The 18,003-nt window shown below is 50.0% G+C and overlaps 2 protein-coding genes across 8 annotated transcripts in view; both read right to left on the minus strand.

Moving 5' to 3' along the window:
- UPP1 (uridine phosphorylase 1) overlaps positions 1-4,955 on the minus strand; it is a 25,373-nt gene extending 20,418 nt beyond the window's left edge. The window contains exon 1 of one of the 5 annotated variants that reach the window (XM_025853050.2): positions 4,857-4,955. The gene's annotated coding sequence lies outside the window, so the exon portion shown is untranslated. Of the gene's footprint in view, positions 1-1,056; positions 2,636-3,676; positions 4,137-4,335; positions 4,497-4,598; positions 4,713-4,856 lie in introns of those variants that run through there. The other 4 variants (XM_025853053.2, XM_025853054.2, XM_025853056.2 and 1 more) reach the window with 4 other exon arrangements.
- Positions 4,956-9,566: 4,611 nt separating this feature from the next.
- The window catches only part of CUNH7orf57 (chromosome unknown C7orf57 homolog), a 17,806-nt gene continuing 9,369 nt past the window's right edge, over positions 9,567-18,003 (minus strand). For 2 of the 3 annotated variants that reach the window (XM_025853059.2, XM_025853062.2), the window contains 5 exons: positions 17,575-17,728; positions 15,094-15,191; positions 13,229-13,446; positions 11,971-11,985; positions 9,567-10,401 (listed from right to left, as the gene is read on the minus strand). In XM_025853059.2, coding sequence (XP_025708844.1) covers positions 10,355-10,401; positions 11,971-11,985; positions 13,229-13,446; positions 15,094-15,191; positions 17,575-17,728 — 532 coding nt within the window. In that variant the 3' untranslated portion in view covers positions 9,567-10,354. The remainder of the gene's footprint in view (positions 10,402-11,970; positions 11,986-13,228; positions 13,447-15,093; positions 15,192-17,574; positions 17,729-18,003) is intronic. The other variant, XM_025853060.2, reaches the window with a different exon arrangement.

The raw sequence follows: 18,003 nt of genomic DNA on the forward strand, positions 1-18,003 counted from the left end.
TGCCAGAAAGTGCTAAGCATGACCTGCATCAGTCACTGACCTTGGGGGAAAGGTCAAAGGCCAAGTAAGTGCTCAGGCAGTGTGTCCATTAAATTTGAGCAGCACCTGGAAGTGACTGGGGGCCTCTGAAAGGTTGAGGTAGGGAATGACAGATTTGAGCTCCTGAAATCCCTTGTGTGCCTACAGGTAGAGCCTCCTAAAAGAACTCGATTGTTAAGTATCATGTCCTTGGGAGCAACTGTAATCCCTTCTCTGAGAAAAATCCAAATAGACACTGTTACTATCCTATCTGTTTTCCTAAGAAATCATTCATCTTTCCAAAGTCCTTTGTTTCCCCAAGTGCCCTTTCTGCATTCCCCCAGGAGCCATTTTTCTCCCAGAAGTGTCCCTCTGTGCCCCCCATGCCCTATTAAGACGGTAAATAAGCCCCCAAATTCTCACCACCTCCCGGAGCCACATTTTTGTTAACTCCCTTTGTAGACATAAATAAAAATCCGTCTTCTCTCTTGCTATTCTCTTTTGTCACTTTAATTTGCAGTCCCCCAAGACTTGCACCTAACAGGATAAACATTTTTCTCCCCAACACATGATTCCAGCGCAGTTAGAGGGACACAGAGCCTGGGCAGAGATGTGCTAGGAACAGAAAAGTGGGGTACGTTCTGGATCCCAGAGATGAAATCCTAAGGACTGACTGGAAGGTGGTATTAGGATGAGGCTGGCAGGGATGCCCGTGTCTAGCTAAATGATAGGGAAGAGTGTCATCCACTAGGCATGGGGCTAAGGAGGGCCGTTTCATTGGAGACGCTATGAGTCAGCACAAGGTGGTTGTGGGCATCGCCCCAGGGGGGAAATCAGGCTTGAGGTGTCTTCGCGAAGCGGGTTTGAAAAGTGAGAGATAAGGCTCACTTGGGGAAAACAGGGCGGGTGGGAACTCGGGGTCTAAGGCAGATGCCCCCAACCAACAAGTGAGGGGAGCCCAGGACATGAGAGGGACATCAAGGGAGCAAGGGGGTCTGACCAGGGCCACGTCCTGTCACTGTAGAAGGAAACACTTACTCAAAGCTGTCTTTCAAAAGCCTGATCTTTGAGCACGGTCAGCACTGGAAGACGGTTGTGACACGTGGTGTCCCTTTGTCCCGAGGGATGGAGCTTCTGCGGAGAACAGGCAGCTCTCCTACAGCCCAGCCAACAGCTTGGCAGGTGAGGGTGAGGTGGGACCGGCACCCAAGGAGGACATCAGCCCGGAGGCTATTTTAAGCAGCATTCCTTCTGACATTGTACAGCGACCCTCAAACTTCACACGGAGGAAAGGGTAAGTCCGCTTCCCCAAGATGAGTCTCCTCTTACCTCCCCAGGACCCCATGTGCTTCTCTAAACAATGGGAGGGTGTCCCTAGATTCCTGCCCCAGAGGTTCAGCCTCCCAGAGAAATGTGGGCTTGGTTCTGGCTCTCAGGCTCTTAGGGAGGAGCCCTTGCTGTGAGCACCCGGGGCTCCCCATTCACCTGTTGCCCGATCCAACTTGTAAAAAACCCCATAGTTGATTGCGGTTTTCTGGGGGTTGTTTTTAGTTTTAACCCATTAAACTAAAAATCAGATAGGTGGGCTATTCAGTGTAAACAGTTTGGTGTATAAATGTTTATAAAACCTTTTTTTTTTTTTAAAGGTTTTATTTATTTGAGAGAGAGAGAGTGTGTGTGCAGGGGGAGGGGCAGAGAGAGAAGCCGACGCCCCGTTCAGCGGGGAGCCAGACATGGTTCAATGCCAGGACTTGGGCTCAATCCCAGGACGCTGGGATCATGATCTAAGCCCGAGGCAGACGCTCAACCAACTGAGCCACCCAAGTGCCCCTATAAAACTTTTTTGAATGAACATAGTTCAAAAGAAAATATGTGTGAGAGAGAGAGAGAGAGAGAGAGAGAGAGAGAGAGTGTGTGTGTGTGTGTGTGTGTGTGTATGGGAGAAAGAGAGGGAGGAAAATGATCAACGTTTATCTTTAGGGAGTAGGAAAAGCTGCAAGTTTCACTTGGTTTTTATATTGGTGGCTTTCTTTTTATTAAGTTTTATTTATTTAAGCCATCTCTACACCCAACGTGGGGCTTGAACCCCTGCGCCCGAGATCGAGAAGCACACTTTCCACAGACAGAGCCAGCCAGGTGCCCCGAGTTTTGATTTCTTAACAATGCATTTGTATTAATTTCATGATCAGCAAAGATAACCAACTCCTCTTGGACAAAAGCCCATGTAAAAAGCTTATTTATTATTTATAACTAAAATGTTACTTGGTGTCCACCAGGGTGGAAAGCCCTGGAGCTAAGAATGTGATTTGTGGGATCATGAAACTTACGTGAAAAGAGCCAGAAGTCTGGCCTCCAAAAGGGGGAGGAAAAGGGCAGACTGGCTGAGCCTCGGGGAGTCTGGGGCAGGCTGGAGGCGTGACTCAGAGAAAGGTGGGACACAGGACTGCAGCCGGGAAGGGCGGGGCAGCGTGTGAAAACCTTTTTAAGGGTTTAAGGTTTAGACTTCCTCTCAGTTCTCTGAAATCACTAATCCTTCAAAAGCCAAGCTCAGAGCCAATGAAAGGAACCCGAAATCTCTAGATTTAGGAGGGTCACGGAGTCAGAGGGGCAGGGCAGGGCAGGGCTGGGCAGGGTGGAGGACAGACAAGGCATAAGGAAGCGCAGGGGGGAGGGCGGTGGGGGAGCGCCTGGGGAGGGGAGGACACCGCGCAGCCTGAAGACTGCCTCAGTGGCCTTAAAAGTAGCCCTGCTCTCCGGATGTTTGCGTTTCTAGGTCACTCCCCGTTGAAGGGAGCAGCCTGGTGCACGGCTGAGCTCTGGAATGGGTCACCGGTTCCAAGTTGGCCAGGAAGACTGCCACCAGCGACCTTGAGTCATCTGGCAGGTCACCCGGCCAAGCCTTAACCTGGAAGGGGGACAGACCTGTGGACAGCCTCTGAGACTGCACGACGCCCCCCCTGTGGGCGCTTCCAAGTCACTGGACAGTTTACGAGAGACACAAATTGTAAAAGGACCCACTCCCCGTGCCAATTCTATCTCTGCCCTATAACTTTTGACTGTGGTTTCTCTTCACACCTGCTGGACAAACGGATGTCAGTATTCATACTGTAACACTTGTTCAGTGTTGGTTCAATGCATGCTTTCATCCACGGGGGCTCTCAAGGTTTGAGAAAGAAAAGAAGAAAGAGGGAAAGAAGGAGAGAGAGAGAGAGAAAGAAAGAAAGAAAAAAAGAAAGAAAGAAAGAAGAAAGAAAGAAAGAAAGAAAGAAAGAAAGAAAGAAAGAAAGAAAGAAAGAAGAAAGAAGGAAGAAGGAAGGAAGGAAGGAAGGAAGGAAGGAAGGAAGGAAGGAAGGAAGGAAGGAAAGAAAGAAAGAAAGAAGAAAGAAAGAAAGAAAGAAAGAAAGAAAGAAAGAAAGAAAGAAAGAAAGAAAGAAAGAAAGAAAGAAAGAAAAAGAAAGAAAAGAAAAAATGGATTCACTTGCCCCACGACAGCAAACCGAGACTTAATATCCGTTCAATCAAAACCAAATGGGAGACCACCCTTAAAAAAATCCAAGCAGAAGATAAGTTTAGTCACATGAAGTTGTTTTTTTTGCAAGACTAACTTGACCCCAGCCACTTCTTCCTTATGCCTCTGGAAAATGAGAGTGAAACTTACAGTTTCGCCGAGATGGGTATGAGGTAACCGGGGACCAATTCCCTACCATTTAAGAAGATTCTAACTTTGAAGCCAAGCCCTGTGAAGAACAGTGGGTGCCTTCCTGCTGCTTTATAACCATATATCCCTGGAAAGCCTCCCATGTTCTGGTTTGAGCGCCCCCTGTTTGCAAATTTCTGAGAGGCTAATGGGTTAGAACTGTCAGAAGTTCAGAAAGAACAGAAGGAAAGCCACTGATTCACCAGAGGAGCAATTAATAAAAGTTTATCATGCGAGACGAGGCTAACCCATTAGCCTCTCAGAAATTTGACTTTTAACCGGTCCATCTGCAATCACCTGCTCACGATAGGGAGAGACTCTTGCCCTTCCCCCAAAAGAAGATGACCTTGCCGGAACAATCCTTTCCTTTTACAGTAACTTTTGTCTGGTCCCGGCGGGTCCCTAACCCCTCACCATCAGGCTCCCTCACCCCCCACCCCTCCTTCTGCCTGTAAAAGTCTTCCCTTTGTACAGGTCCCCGCAGCTCCTTTCTGCTTGCTGGATGGGATGCTGCCGCATTGCTGAGTGACCAAATAAAGCCAATGGGATCCTCAAGCTTACTCAGTGGAATTTTGTTTTTTACGAGTAAAAATCATCCTCCGAAAAGTAACTTTACTTACCTCTCCCCCAAAGAAAAGGGGGGGTTGTTCTAGGTGTTCTCTGGTTTGGGCTGCGGAGAAGACAGTCCCCACTCTGCCCACCACCACCAGAGGTCACAGCGCCTGCGCTCGCCGGCGGCCGGGGGTCCCGGAGCGAGGCGGCTGTGACCGGGTCGGGAAGCGCATCCTTCTCCCCCCGCCCGTACCCTCTGAGCGCTCTCCCTGTGCACCCTGCTCTCAAATGCACCCCCCACCCCCTCTCCCAGAGCATTCTCCCCACGCACCCTCTGAGCGCTCTCTGAGCATCCTCCGGGATGGCGCATCCTGCCCGCACGCGGCTCCTCCCGCGCGCCCTGCTCCCGGCGCACCTTCCCCGGACGCCCTCGCCGTGTACTCCCCTCCCTACACCTTCCCCCACCCTCCCCGCGCACCCTGCTCCCCGCACATCCTTCCCAGCCAACGGCTGAGTCACCTCCCCAGCAGGTGACACGAAAGCATGGTTCCCGAAAGCGGAACCCCGAAGCCCGGCGTGGATCACTCACCGGCGCAACGGCACCGGCAGCGTCGATTTCGGACCTAGGTCTGCGTGCTGAGCCCGGGTCACCGCGCCGCCGCCGCCCCCTCCCCGCCCCGTTCCGGGAAGGCTGCCCCCAACTCCGCCCAACGTTCTTTCCTCCTAGGGCCAGTGGGGTGGTGCGTCACCGGGGACATCCCTGTTACTTATTAAACCGCTCTGTCCCGCAGGAAACCTCTTGTCAACCTTAACAAGTAAACAGCAGAGGTTATGCAGCCGCAGAAGGGCTTATTCTGGAAAGAGCAGACAAACTGCCATGGTGGCAAGCCAATTCTGCGCATCGTGGGCAAACCCCGCGAAACAGAGGAGAGTACCCACTTCCAGAAGAAGGGGGGAGTTGGGAAGAGCTTTGCACGAACGTTCACTGGAGGAATAATGAGCTGGAGGTGGTCTCTCATTGGCCGCAGGTGATGGTGGAGGCGGCCTTCCATTGGCTGCAGGCTGTTGCCAGGCCGAGAGGAAATCTTTTTTCCGGCTGGCCTCGGCGGGATGCAGCGGGTGGTTTTGAGTGACTGCGGTGGAGGAGCCCAGGTCTGTCCAGAGTAGCCCTACCCCCAGCTCCAGAGCCACTGGAGAGAAATAACAGGAGGAACCAGGTCCGGGAGGGGTGGGGGTGGGGGTGGGGGTGTCAGGAAAAGGGGGCTGGGCCATGTCTGCTGCAGTCCCTCCATCTCTCCAGCCCCTTACCTGGGGCGTTTTTTCTGGGACCCTCTGGGTACCGGGAGCTCGCTAGTAACTGGGGAAAGCCAGGAGATCCTGGCTCAGGGAGGAAAATGACTCATTCAGTCAGTCACTAGCTGAGACTGCAGGGCCTGGCCCAGCCAACACTGCAGGCTGACCCGCGCTGCCCGGCCGGTGCCCTGGACAGGCCTCCAGCACCCGCGAGCTCAGTGCTTGAGCATCTCTGGAGCAGTGCCCACCCGGGGCCTGATGATCTCGGGCAGATTAGGGACTTTTTCTTCCATTTCCAAGAGGCTGCCCATGAACTGGCAAATTGAATACCGAAGACATATTTGTCAAGGTAACACCTCATGAATGGCACAGACTGGAAGGGAGACTGGCCATTTCTACACCACATCTGAAAGCCCCGCCCACCAGCCGGCCACCTCCAGGCGCCCCTGCTCACAACGGAAATGCCAAGGACACACAGACCTCACCACGACCAGGCCAGTCGCAAGGGCCTGGGACTTCTGCAGACAAGGGCTCTGAGTGGCCTCACACACAAGCAAGTCACGCCACAGGGGCCGAAGAATAATGACACCCATTCCTATCCGGCTCACCAGGACCAACACTAATTTCACACTATTCAAATTGTCCCAGAAGGAGCTGAGAGTACTGTAGAGCTGTTAACTGAGGCTTCCTCACTGCTTGGGCCCACACCCCAAGTCCGAGCGCCAGCCACCCTTCCCTTTCCATCTCAGCTGCTCTCCTGCGTTCTAGAGCGCTCAAGACAGTGGGTAGAGACTTCAAAGAACGGACAACGGTGGTTTTCAGACAGCCAGCAGGCGGTGAAACAAGCAGCTCAAATGACTAAGATAAAGTTGTAAGGAGTAATGCAGAAGGGTGTCTTGTGCCTTTTACCCAGTTTCCCCCATGGGAACATTTTGCAGAACTGGAGTAGCGGAGGGATGCCTGGGTGGCTCAGTCGGTTAACCTCTGCCTTCCGCTCAGGTCATGATCTCAGGGTCCTGGGATGGAGCCCTGCCTTGGGCTCCCCACTCGGCAGGGAGTCAGCTTGTCCCTCTCCCTCTGCTGCTTCCCCCACTCGTGCTCGCTCCCTCTCTCCTCTCTCCCAAATAAATAAAATCTTAAAAAAAAAAAAAAAAGAACTAGAGTTGGGATTTACACCCAAGGTATGACATTAACGCAACCCACCAGTTCTCTTCAGATTACTTGTTTTCCTTATACTCGTTTTCGTGTTGTGTTTAGTTCAGTACAACTTTGTCACATGTGTGATATTGCCACAGTCAAGATATTGAGCCCTCCGTTACCAAAAGAACCCCCATGGAGCCCTATCCCCACCCCTACCCCTCATCCCCTAAACCCTAGCATCCGCTCATTGGTCCTCAAATTCTAAAGTGTGTCATTTTTTTTTAAAGCTATTTTTTTTTCGAAGTTATATACATAGAAACAAATAGTCTCTGACCTTTCCGAACTGGCTTTTTCTACTCAGCAGAATTCCCTGGAGATTCGTCTACATTGTACGTATATATGTATCCAGTAGTTGGTTCTGTGAAAATGAATGAAAGGAAATTTCCTTCAGAATGGAGTCGGGAGGCCAGCAGGGGGAGCCCTCACACTCTACCACTTGCTACCCACCCAATGGGAAGAGAGGCACCTTGCACCTGGATACTACTTTAGTTACTTACTACTTCGCTGCGCCTGTAGGAGGAAGGAGGGTCCCCCCTCCACCCCCTGCAAGAGACCAGCCAATGAGAGGCAGGCATAACACAGCCAATGAGAAGCTGTCCCTGCTCAGCCAATGAGAGACAGTCCTAGCCCAGCCAATGAGAGGCAGGCAGAATGCAGCCAATGAGAAACTGTCCCAGCTCAGCCAATGAGAAGCCTGTATATTTTGCGCTCCCAGTTTATTCCAATAGACTTCTTGTTATACCAATGCTCCCAAATTCCGCCTTCCTCTCGAAGAATGGACCTCTCCTTTGTTTTAGGGATTCACCTCTCGTTTTGCCTGAACCTGGGTTGTCTCCGATTGCATTTCTCTACTCTTCCTGAATAAACCCATTTTGCTAAATAACCGGCAGTTTTATTCTTAAAGGCAGCAGGTCCTTTTGTTGCCAAGCGTTGTGCCAAGATGTGGGCGCTCCGGTTTGTTTAACCATTCACCCGCCGAAAGACAGCCAGGCTGTATCTGCTTATGGGCTATTAGAATGAAGCTGCTATCAAATTTCATGCACAGGTTTTTGTGTGAACATACGTTTTCATTTCTCTGGGATAAATACCAAGAGTGCACTTGCTAGGTAGTAGGGTAGTTACACATTTAGTCTTACAAGAAACTGCCACATTGTCTCCTGCGGGGGCTTTAATACTTTGCATTCTGGCCAGCGATGGATGTGAAATCCAGTTTCTCCACATCCTCACCAGTACTTGATGTTATATTCTTTTAATTTTAGCGTCTGATCATTGTGCGCGGATCTCTCGTGGCCGTTTTAATTTGCACTTCCCTGGTGGCTAAGGGTGTTGAGCACCTTTGGATGTGCTTAAGACATCTGTAAACCCTCTTTGGGGTGGAGTTTGTTCGTGTCTTTTCCTCATTTTTTTTTAAAGGTTTTATTTATCTATTTGACAGAGACACAGCGAGAGAGAGAGAACACAAGCAGCGGGAGTGGGAGAGGGAGAAGCAGGCTTCCCGCAGAGCAGGGAGCCGGATGCGGGGCTCGATCCCACGACCCTGGGATCATGACCTGAGCCGAAGGCAGACGCCTTAACGACTGAGCCACCCAGGCGCCCTCTTTTCCTCATTTTTTAATTGGACCGTTTGGGGTTTTGTTGTTGTTTGGTGATTCTTGTTGGGATTTGAGAGTACTTTGCCTATCCTAGATGCAAGTTCTTTGTTGGGTAGCTCGTTTGCCAATATTGCAAATATTTTCTCCCAGTCTGTAGCTTTTTTTGTTTTTGTTTTTGTCTGCTTCGTATGAGCTTTCACTGGGAAACATTCTTTCTGATTCTGATGAGATCAATTGATCAATTTTCTCTTTTATAGGTCATGCTTTTGTTGTCAAACCTAAAAATTATTTGCCCTGCCCTAGATCCCGAGGATTTTCCCTATGTTTTTCTTTAAAGTTTTACTGTGTTACGTTCTCCATCTAAGTTCATGATCCCTTTTTAGGTGTGATGGTTTGGTGAAGGGGGTTTCCGGATTTTTGTGCTTTTTGCCTATAAGATGTCTAATGGTTCCGGGAAGACCGTCCTTTCTCCACTGAATTTCCTTTGCTCCCTTGAGATAAGTTAGTTGAGCATATTTGTGTGGGTCCATTTCAGGATTTTGTCTTCTGTTCTAGGCTTAACCACTAACAGCCTACTGTTGACTGGAATCCTTACCAATAATATAAACAATCGATGAACACATATTTTGTATGTTCTATGGATCATATACTGTGTTCTTACAATAAAGTAAGCTCGAGAAGAGAAAATTATACTAAGAAAATCATAAGGAAGAGAGAACACATTTAGAGTGTTGTTCTATGAACTATCCACCTATCGGGGACCCGCACAGTTCAAGTCCAGGTTGTTCAAGGGTCGACTATGTAGTCTTTTCACTCAGTACAACCAGACCTCCGTCCTGTCTCACACTCACCCATTTGCCTGTGGCTCACACAGTACAGATGCTCAGCCAAGTATCTCGTTTAAAGAACCACAGTTCTTGAAAACTTCAAATTTTGGTGAGTAAGTGCATAGTAAGTTTATTCCGGGAGAGATGTTGAAATACCCAAGAACGTGGGGTGCCTGGGTGGCTCAGTCTGTTAAGTATTGACTCTTGGTTTCCGCTCAGGTCATGATCTCAGGGTCGTGAGATTGAGCCCCACGTCGGGCTCTGCACTCAGCAGGGAGTCTGCTTGAGAGGCTCTCTCTCCCTCTGTCCCTCCCCCTGCTCATTCACTCGCGCTCTCTCTCGTTCTCAAATACATTAATTAAAAAAAAAATACTTGAGACCTTATTTGGCTTTCTGAAAATCTTCCAGCAAAAATTACTTTATTCATGAATTAAATGTACAAAATATAAAGCTACATTGTCATGCTAACTACTTATGTATAAACAGTAGCAAAATTTATAAAATAAGAAAATTCAATCTGATTATTTAAAAATTTTTGTTAAGACTACTAAATTAAATGTTAAAATTAAACAGTTTTACCTAAACGATACAAAATAGTAAGTGTGTATTATTATAAATTTCAGTTTATGCAAAAAATATCAGCAAACATTTTAAACCGGCAAATGCGACCATGCTTTTACATTAAATGCTTAGAACCTTAAGGCATCATAAATCAACCTTTTTCTTAATATAAAGTATGTCACAATAATCTGGAGTTAAATTTTTTTGAAACAGAAAAAATTATTTCTACAAAGGTTACAGGACCAAATAAAGGAAGACTTTGAGTTTCTTCTAGGTTGAGTCTAAATAGTTGATTTCAATCGAAATGTCACCGACGGAGACTCACAGAGGAGCAGGTGAGGTCAGGTGATGGTGGGCCGGGGAGGAAGTGGTTCCAAGACACTGGGACGTCCCAGGCCGGGGGGGCACAGTGCTTCACATCCCAGGGAGACGCAGGAAGCAACGCCCAACATTTGTACCATCTATGCAACCATGATCTCAAATCGGCTCGAAGATACACTATCTCATAAGAATCTATGTTCATAAAATAAAGCAGGGGCCCCATAAATATAGTTGTGTAGTCAGATCCTATTCAGCCATCAGAAAGCGATCCTAGGTGCGTAGTAGGCGGGGGTTTAGCTGAGCTCTCCTGGTGTAGATGCCGATGAAGATGGGGTTCCTCCTGTAAAGCCAAGGGAAGAGATGGGTTGATGGGGAAAGAAACATAAAGACTACATTTTTTTACGAATTAAGAATTTTAACCTATTAATTTTAAGGGACGGAAAGCGCATATTTCTGTCCTTATTTTTCAGGACTACTGCAGAAGTCTACCTAACAGTGAAATGCACGGCCCTACCTGCCTACCCAATTCATACCTGGGAAACCTCCATCTCCGCCTTGTGCACAGCTAGACAAGGGAGGGACCCTGACCAAATCCTGGGCTGAGCCTGCACGTGCTGGAAAGGCCCGGCTGACCCAGACATCAGTGTGCTGAGCGGAGCTGACAGGGAGGGGGCGCGCAGGAGGGAAGAGACGGGGTCTCAGGGTCCCTGCACTTCCCCAGCCCCAGAGGGCACTGCATGGCTCCTGCCTGGGCACTGTCATCAATGTTGGCTCTAGCAAACTACAGATCTGGGCCGGTGGCTACAGGCTAGCTTTCTGGCATGCCAAAAACATAGAGACCGGCAGCAAAAATTGCAAAAGGGGAAAAAACAAACAAACAAACAAACAAAAAGCAATCCTGTGTCTCATGCCAGTCTCACTCATTTACTTATTTTCAAAGACTTCTTTATTTTGGGGTGGGGAGGGGCAGAGGGAGAAAGAGAGAATCTCAAGCCGACTCCGCACTGAGCATGGAGCTCAACGCAAGGCTCGATCCTGGGACCCTGAGATCACGACCTGAGCCGAAACCAAGAATCGGACGCTCAACCGACAGAGCTACCCAGGCGCCCCAAGTTTCACTAATTTAAACACATGAATTACATAACATACGCAACGATTCTTTTCCTGATAGAAAGTTTATAAACTTACACTAATGTCAAATGATAACTCCTTGATTAGAGCATACATTTCGTTGGTGGTAAAGTAAATTCTCCCTGCTTAAGGCAGTGCAGAAAAATCATGCTAAGCATCCTGCAATGTTGTGGGTGGGGAGCCTCTGTGCCCACGGAGTGTGAGGTGCTGGGCTGGAGGCCCCCCGCGGTGCGGTCAGTCCTGCTCGATCACTGAAACCCGCATCGGTCACAGTGCGCAATAGGATGCCCACCTCTGAACTAAAGCAAGGTATGTCTTATAACAGAATAAAGTAACCTTATGCTGAAGTATGCATGCTCCTTTTCTTTCTACCTCCAAATTGTGCTTCTAAGACTCTAATTTTTTTAAAAAAGGTTTTATTTATTTATTTGAGAGATAGTGAGAGAGAGCATGAGCAGGGGGAGCAACAGAGGGAGAGGGAGAAGGAGGCGCCCTGCTGAGTTGGGGCCGACATGGGGCTCGATCCCAGGACCCTGGGATCATGGCCTGAGCCAAGACCAAAAGTCAGATGCTTAACCGACTGAGCCACCCAGGCACCCCAAGACTCTAATTTTTAAAAAATTAGGTCCAGCTTGCGGTTAGAATACATGCAGTTTGGGGAAGGACGTCTTGGGCTGCCCAGCGGCTTCAGCTTCCTATTTGACTATGTCCATCGATATTTGTGTGTGTGAGACACTTTTCACATTTGGATGCAGTCAGTTTCTCTATAAATACTCACTTGGAGGAGGAGCATCTATAATAAAGAACAAATACATGAGCTGTTCAATTTAATAAAACAGAGTTGGTACTAAAAGAATTAGTACTTTTCATAATTACATAAACTGACTAAAAAACTGTATCCCTTAAAACAAGAATACACAGAACACAATTAACACGGAAATGTCCACAAGTGCACTTCTTAGCGACATTGAGTGCCAACTTGTCACATATCCGTCGTGACGATGGAGACAGGACATGGACATGTCACTGAAAGAGTGCAGGGCCAGTGTGGGGCCGGCGCTGAGCAGGTGCCCGGGCACCATCCCCCTCGCTGGGGTCGTTTGGGGGCTGGACGGGGAAGGCGGGCAGAGACCTTGCTGACCAACGTCAACATGCAGCGTTTCGGACGCCTGCAGAGACATAACCTCCTCCTCCCATCTTAACCAAAGAAATGAAGCCTCAGGAGAAGAAACAAGCTGCCTACGGACAAATGGTCAATAATCACTGAGCCACAGAAAGTCAACACCATAGTCGACGGGCTTTACGACGGACGTGGCCAAAAATAAGACTAAGTCCGCCTGTCACTGGGACTAGGAAAAATCAGAACGAATATAGGATCTGTAACATCTAATGACAGGCACACTTATTTCCAAACTACTCAGAGTTTAAGAACAAAATGTAAGGAACATGGGTAATGGAATAATTTCAAGTTTGAAGTGCAAGTTCTGTTTACAGAACTGAGGGCTTTTTATGAAGCTGCCCCAGAGGGGACCAGCCGCCTACACAGAAGTTCACACATCGTAGGGGCCAGGATCCTGTAGGTCCAATGAAGTATCAAAGGTGTTGACAGTTAGAAGAAAATGGAGGGGCGCCTGGGTGGCTCAGTCGGTTGAGCGACTGCCTTCGGCTCAGGTCATGGTCCTGGAGTCCCGGGATCGAGTCCCGCATCGGGCTCCCTGCTCGGCGGGGAGTCTGCTTCTCCCTCTGACCCTGCCCCTCTCATGTGCTCTCTCTCTCTCTCTCTCTCTCACATTCTCTCTCTCTCAAATAAATAAAATCTTTTTTTTTAAAAAAAGAAGAAAATGGAAAGCCATGGAGATCATGACTTCTACTATTCATGGGACTAAAGAGGAGAGGAAAACATATATGATCCTCCTGTGTCACTGTAAGCACTATACTTCCATAGGATTGTCCATGGTTTTTAGGTTACTCAGTATGAGATCCAAAAGGAGACAAGAAATCTCAAGGAACAGAAGCCTCAGCAAACCGGGACTCACCTTGAACGTCCTCAGCGTCCCCGGGCACCTCCAGGTCCGGGTCCGACCCTGCCTCCTGGCTCCCTCCGGGCTCTTGCACGGACGGAGATGGGGGGGCTGGCCCGGAGGTCTGCAGAGCCCTCTTCTCTGAGTCAGCTCGCCGCTGGAGCCACTCATCCTTGTACCCATTGCTGATAAGTTTGGAGAAGTTTGTGGGTGAACTGGCTTTTTGACCAGGCCTCAAAAAGAGAGAAATGATTGTCAAACCTCAGTAGAAAGGTTAACGATAGGGCGCCTGGGTGGCTCAGTTGGTTGAGCGACTGCCTTCGGCTCAGGTCATGATCCTGGAGTCCCGGGATCGAGTCCCGCATCGGGCTCCCTGCTCGGCGGGGAGTCCGCTTCTCCCTCTGACCCTCCCCCCTCTCATGTGCTTTCTCTCATTCTCTCTCTCAAATAAACAAATAAAATCTTTGAAAAAAAAAAAAAGGAAGGTTAATGATAGTCCGGACCAGGTCTTAGTGGGCGTGCTGATAATAACTGAGATGCATTATTGTCCCTTAAATCATAATGGAGCTATTTCTCTCTCTCTCTCTCTCGATCTCGATGTCCCTCGCTCCATTTTTTAAATTTTTTTATTTAAAAAAACTTTTTTAAAGATTTTATTTACTTATTTAAGAGCAAGAGAGCACAAGCAGGGGGAGCACAGAGGCAGAGGGAGAAGCAGACTCCCCGCTGAGCAGGGAGCCTGACGCGGGGCTCCATCCCAGGACCCCGGGATCGTGACCTGAGCCGAAGGGAGACGCTTAACTGACTGAGCCACCCAGGTGCCCCTTTCTCCATTTTTAAAAGTTTATTTTATTTATTTACTTATTGAAGTCATCTCTATACCCAACCTGGGGCTTGAACTCACAACCCCGAGATCAAGAGTCGCACACTCTTCCGATGAAGCAGCCAAGTATCACCCTTTGTCCCTCTTTCTGAGCATAAGGAAACACACTTCCAATCCTCCCTTTGCACTGGGTGGGAGCCTGCTCAGTTGTTTCTAAAACCTTTGCTCATGACAGCCAATTAGAGGATAATGCTGCATTTCTTAGGGACGCCGTCTTCACAAAACAGCGCCCTTCCCCATGTGGCAATTGGTTGCTCGGGCTCTACCATTTCTTTACCAAATTGTCGCTTTCTTGATTAGCTCTTCCTTGACATTAAAGATTATCTGCTGTGGAGGCATCTGGCTGGCTCAGTTGGTGGAGCACATGACTCTTGATCTCAGGGTCATGAGTTCGACCCCAGGCTGGGTGTAGAGACGACTTCAATAAATACACTTTAAAAAAAAGATTATCTGGGGCGCCTGGGTGGCTCAGTCGGTTAAGCGTCTGCCTTCGGCTCAGGTCATGATGCCGGGGTCCTGGGGTCGAGAACCACATCAGGCTCCCAGATCAACGGGGAGCCTGCTTCTCCCTCTGCCGCTCCCCCTGCTTGTGCTCTCTCTCTAATAAATAAAATCTTAAAATAAATACAAATAATAAACACATAAATACATAAAAGGCGAGCCTTGGTGAGGACGGGGTCCCCGGGGGGGGGTGTCTCGGGCAGGACACAGGCTCATGGGACAGAGCAGCTGGTTGGAGAAGTTCGGTGCCCACATGGCACAGACATGGAAGGGGGACAGCTGTGCCCCATGGGGACACGACGGACACCGGGGGACAAGGCCAGGCCACGGGGGTGTGACATCAAAGTCACGGCACTGAAACGTGTTCGCGGGAAGTGGGCATCATCCGGCCGCCAGCAGCCCAGCGCCTTGCTGTCATTACTGTCCCCCAGATGGAGGACCAAAAAGCCCAAACCCAAGCCCGCCCCAGATGTGTGGGCACTGCCCGTGCACTTACATGGGAGGGAAGGAGAGTTTGCCTCCTGCAGGGTCTTTGGGGCCGAGCAGGGTCCCCACTTTGCTCGGGTACTTGGAGTTAATGGCTGGGAGCCTCACCTGTGCGAAGAAGCACACAGAACCGTGGTGGAGGGACAGACGCCCAGAAGCTGAAGGAGGACAGTCCCAGAGAGGAGACACGACACACGGGACAGGAGGACCCTGGGGCGGGGTCATGACTCTTTGGGCCAAAACCACAGGAAAACACAACTCAGCAAGCATCCCATGCGACAGTCACCCCCCAGACATGACCCGCGATTCCACGGCGGCAGTTTGGCCTGGCTGCAAAGGGGCTCAGACTTTTGGGGGCGACGGAATAGCTCTGTGCCTTCATGGCTTGTGGTGGCTACGTGCTTGTCGAAACCCGCAGAACAGCGCTCAGTAAGAATGTGGATTTCCTGCGTCTAAATTACAGCATAACAAAATCGGGGAAAATGCTACAGAAAAACAGAAGAAAAACAACAAAGAGCAGAAAACCGAGCAAGCACACAGAGCCCACGGAGGTACCGCTGGCATTTACTGGGGGGAGAAGGTGGCCTTTCAGAAAGCGGAGACCCGCTCCAGCCCAATCACCCTGGAGGTGAGTGAGACCCCACAATGCTGGTCATCCACGGGGAATAGTGCCCTAAATATGGTCTCACGTCTGCCACGTGCCAAGTGAGGGGCCAGAGCTGGGGAAGCTCCGTGTCCCTGCTCCGCTCCCTGAGGCCCAGTCATGGCGGGGCCTGGGGGACATGGGGTGGGACAGCCAGGCACTCAGGAGAGGCTGGGGCCGGATGCCCATCAAATCCTAGCTTAATATTGTGCACGCTTCCAGCCACGTCCAAGTTCACACTCTAGTTGTGCCAAAGGTCCCGTGGGACATAGGGAGAAAATAACACAAGAACTCCCCCCAGGTTCTGTGCAATTTGTGCTTCCCATGAGCTGTGTGCAGAAGCAGGTGAAGATAAGTCCGGGCTATCTGAACGCCCGCTAAAGGGGTGCCCACAGCCCCGGCTGGTACCCCACACCTCGTTCCTGGAACTCAATCGTCCGCCATGTTGGTGTCTTTAACCACAGCTCATTGGCACCCTGCCTCCTTAAGCGTGGCGGCCCACACAGGCTTGCTTCCTGCCCTGGGTTCAGCCCCGCACAGCTTTGGTCCGTGGCTCAGAAAGCCCACGCGATTTGGGGCTGGTACAGCATTTAGCATTTCAAAGTTTCCCTAGATGCGCACTGCGGCTGTGGTTACTCCCAAAGATCCCCTTTTTCAATCGATGGTGTAGGTGCTTACGTATCACCAAGACACAGACCTGGTCCTAAAAATAGTCCGTTTCATTGATCGTGCAGAGGAACTGAAGGCGGGACCACGGCTGGAGGTTGGGGCTGTTCTGAGGAAGACCACGCAGCCTGTGGCAGGACACCTGACATTCTATGTGGTGTTCAACTGCTGGAGTCCCCAAAATCAGCATTTCTCCTCAAAGCAGGACACTGAGAAGCCAAGCCTGGGAGTCAGGCACAGATGGTTCAGGCCAGGAGACCCACTGTTTCTCTCCCTGGGTCCCAAGAGCTAAGACCTTGGTGCTGGAGCCTCAGTGGGCAATGCTCAGACCTGGACAGTGGGGCTCCAGCCTGGGGATCGGAAGGCCTTGGAATTGAGACATCCCAACCACAAGGCCACCAACTAGAGATGGCCCTCCAGTTCATAGTTGCTCTTTTAAAGTATAAATAGGGGCGCCTGGGTGGCTCAGTCGTTAAGCCTCTGCCTTCGGCTCAGGTCATGATCCCAGGGTCCTGGGAGCGAGCCCTACATCGGGCTCCCTGCTCCGCGGGAAGCCTGCTTCTCCCTCTGCCGCTCCCCCTGCTTGTGTTCCCTCTCTCGCTGTGTCTCTCTCAAATAAATAAATAAAAATCTTTAAAAAAAAAAGTATAAATAAATAAAATCTTTAAAAAATAAAAAAGAACTGTTAATAAAAAAAAAAGCATTCCAGGGAAATCTTCACTTAAAGACTTAAACACAATAGACACATTTAGAGACTGGGTAATGAGTAAATATAAAATGTCCTTCCTACACCTGCTGAATGAGAAAGGCCACACCACGGCTGCCCTAGATAAACAGTAACTAGTTAAAACTCACTTAGTACAAGGTAATCTTATAAAATCAATACTCGTAAAAAGAAAAAAAAGTAATATTATCATGGCCTCTTGCCTTTTAGTTGATTCAAATTTAAAATACAGAGCCAGGGCGCCTGTGGGTTGAGCGGCCGACTCTTGGTTTGGGTTCAGGTCCAGACCTCAGGGTCGTGGGATGGAGCTGTAGGGCTCCCTGCGCAGTGGGAGTCGGCCTGAGACTCTCTCTGCCCCTCCCTCCCACACATGCGCTCTGTGTCTAAAGACACCCAGCCTCAGCTTATTCGGGGAGGGGCAAGCAGGGTGACGCAGCGGGCAGGCGCCCGCCCCTCACCTTTTTCTTCTGCTCACGTTCCTCCGCCTCCCTTTGCCAAACCGTTTTCACATCGAAGTCAAAGGGCCCTCTTCTGGACTCATAGTTGCCGTTGGTCTGATCGGGGTTAACCTCTTCATGAACCATGTAATCCGGCATGGAGACGGCGGGGATCCTGCAGAGACAGGTGCACGAGCTCCGGCTGGATGCCCCTTCCTCCCCTCTCCCTCCTCCCCTCCCTCTTTCATCCTCCCTCCCCTCCCTCCTCCCTCCTCCCCTCCCTCCTCCATCCTTTCTCCTCCTCTCCCTCCTCCCCACTCCCCTCCCTCCTCCCCTCCCTCCTCCACCCTTCCTCCTCCTCTCCCTCCTCCCCACTCCTCTCCCTCCTCCCCTCCCTCCTCCATCCTTCCTCCTCCTCTCCCTCTCCTTCCTCCCCCTCCCTCCTCCATC

The sequence above is a fragment of the Callorhinus ursinus genome, unplaced genomic scaffold (genome assembly GCF_003265705.2).
Source record: "Callorhinus ursinus isolate GAN/ISIS: 27379988/994484 unplaced genomic scaffold, GSC_fseal_2.0 scaffold60, whole genome shotgun sequence".
Taxonomy (NCBI): domain Eukaryota; kingdom Metazoa; phylum Chordata; class Mammalia; order Carnivora; family Otariidae; genus Callorhinus; species Callorhinus ursinus.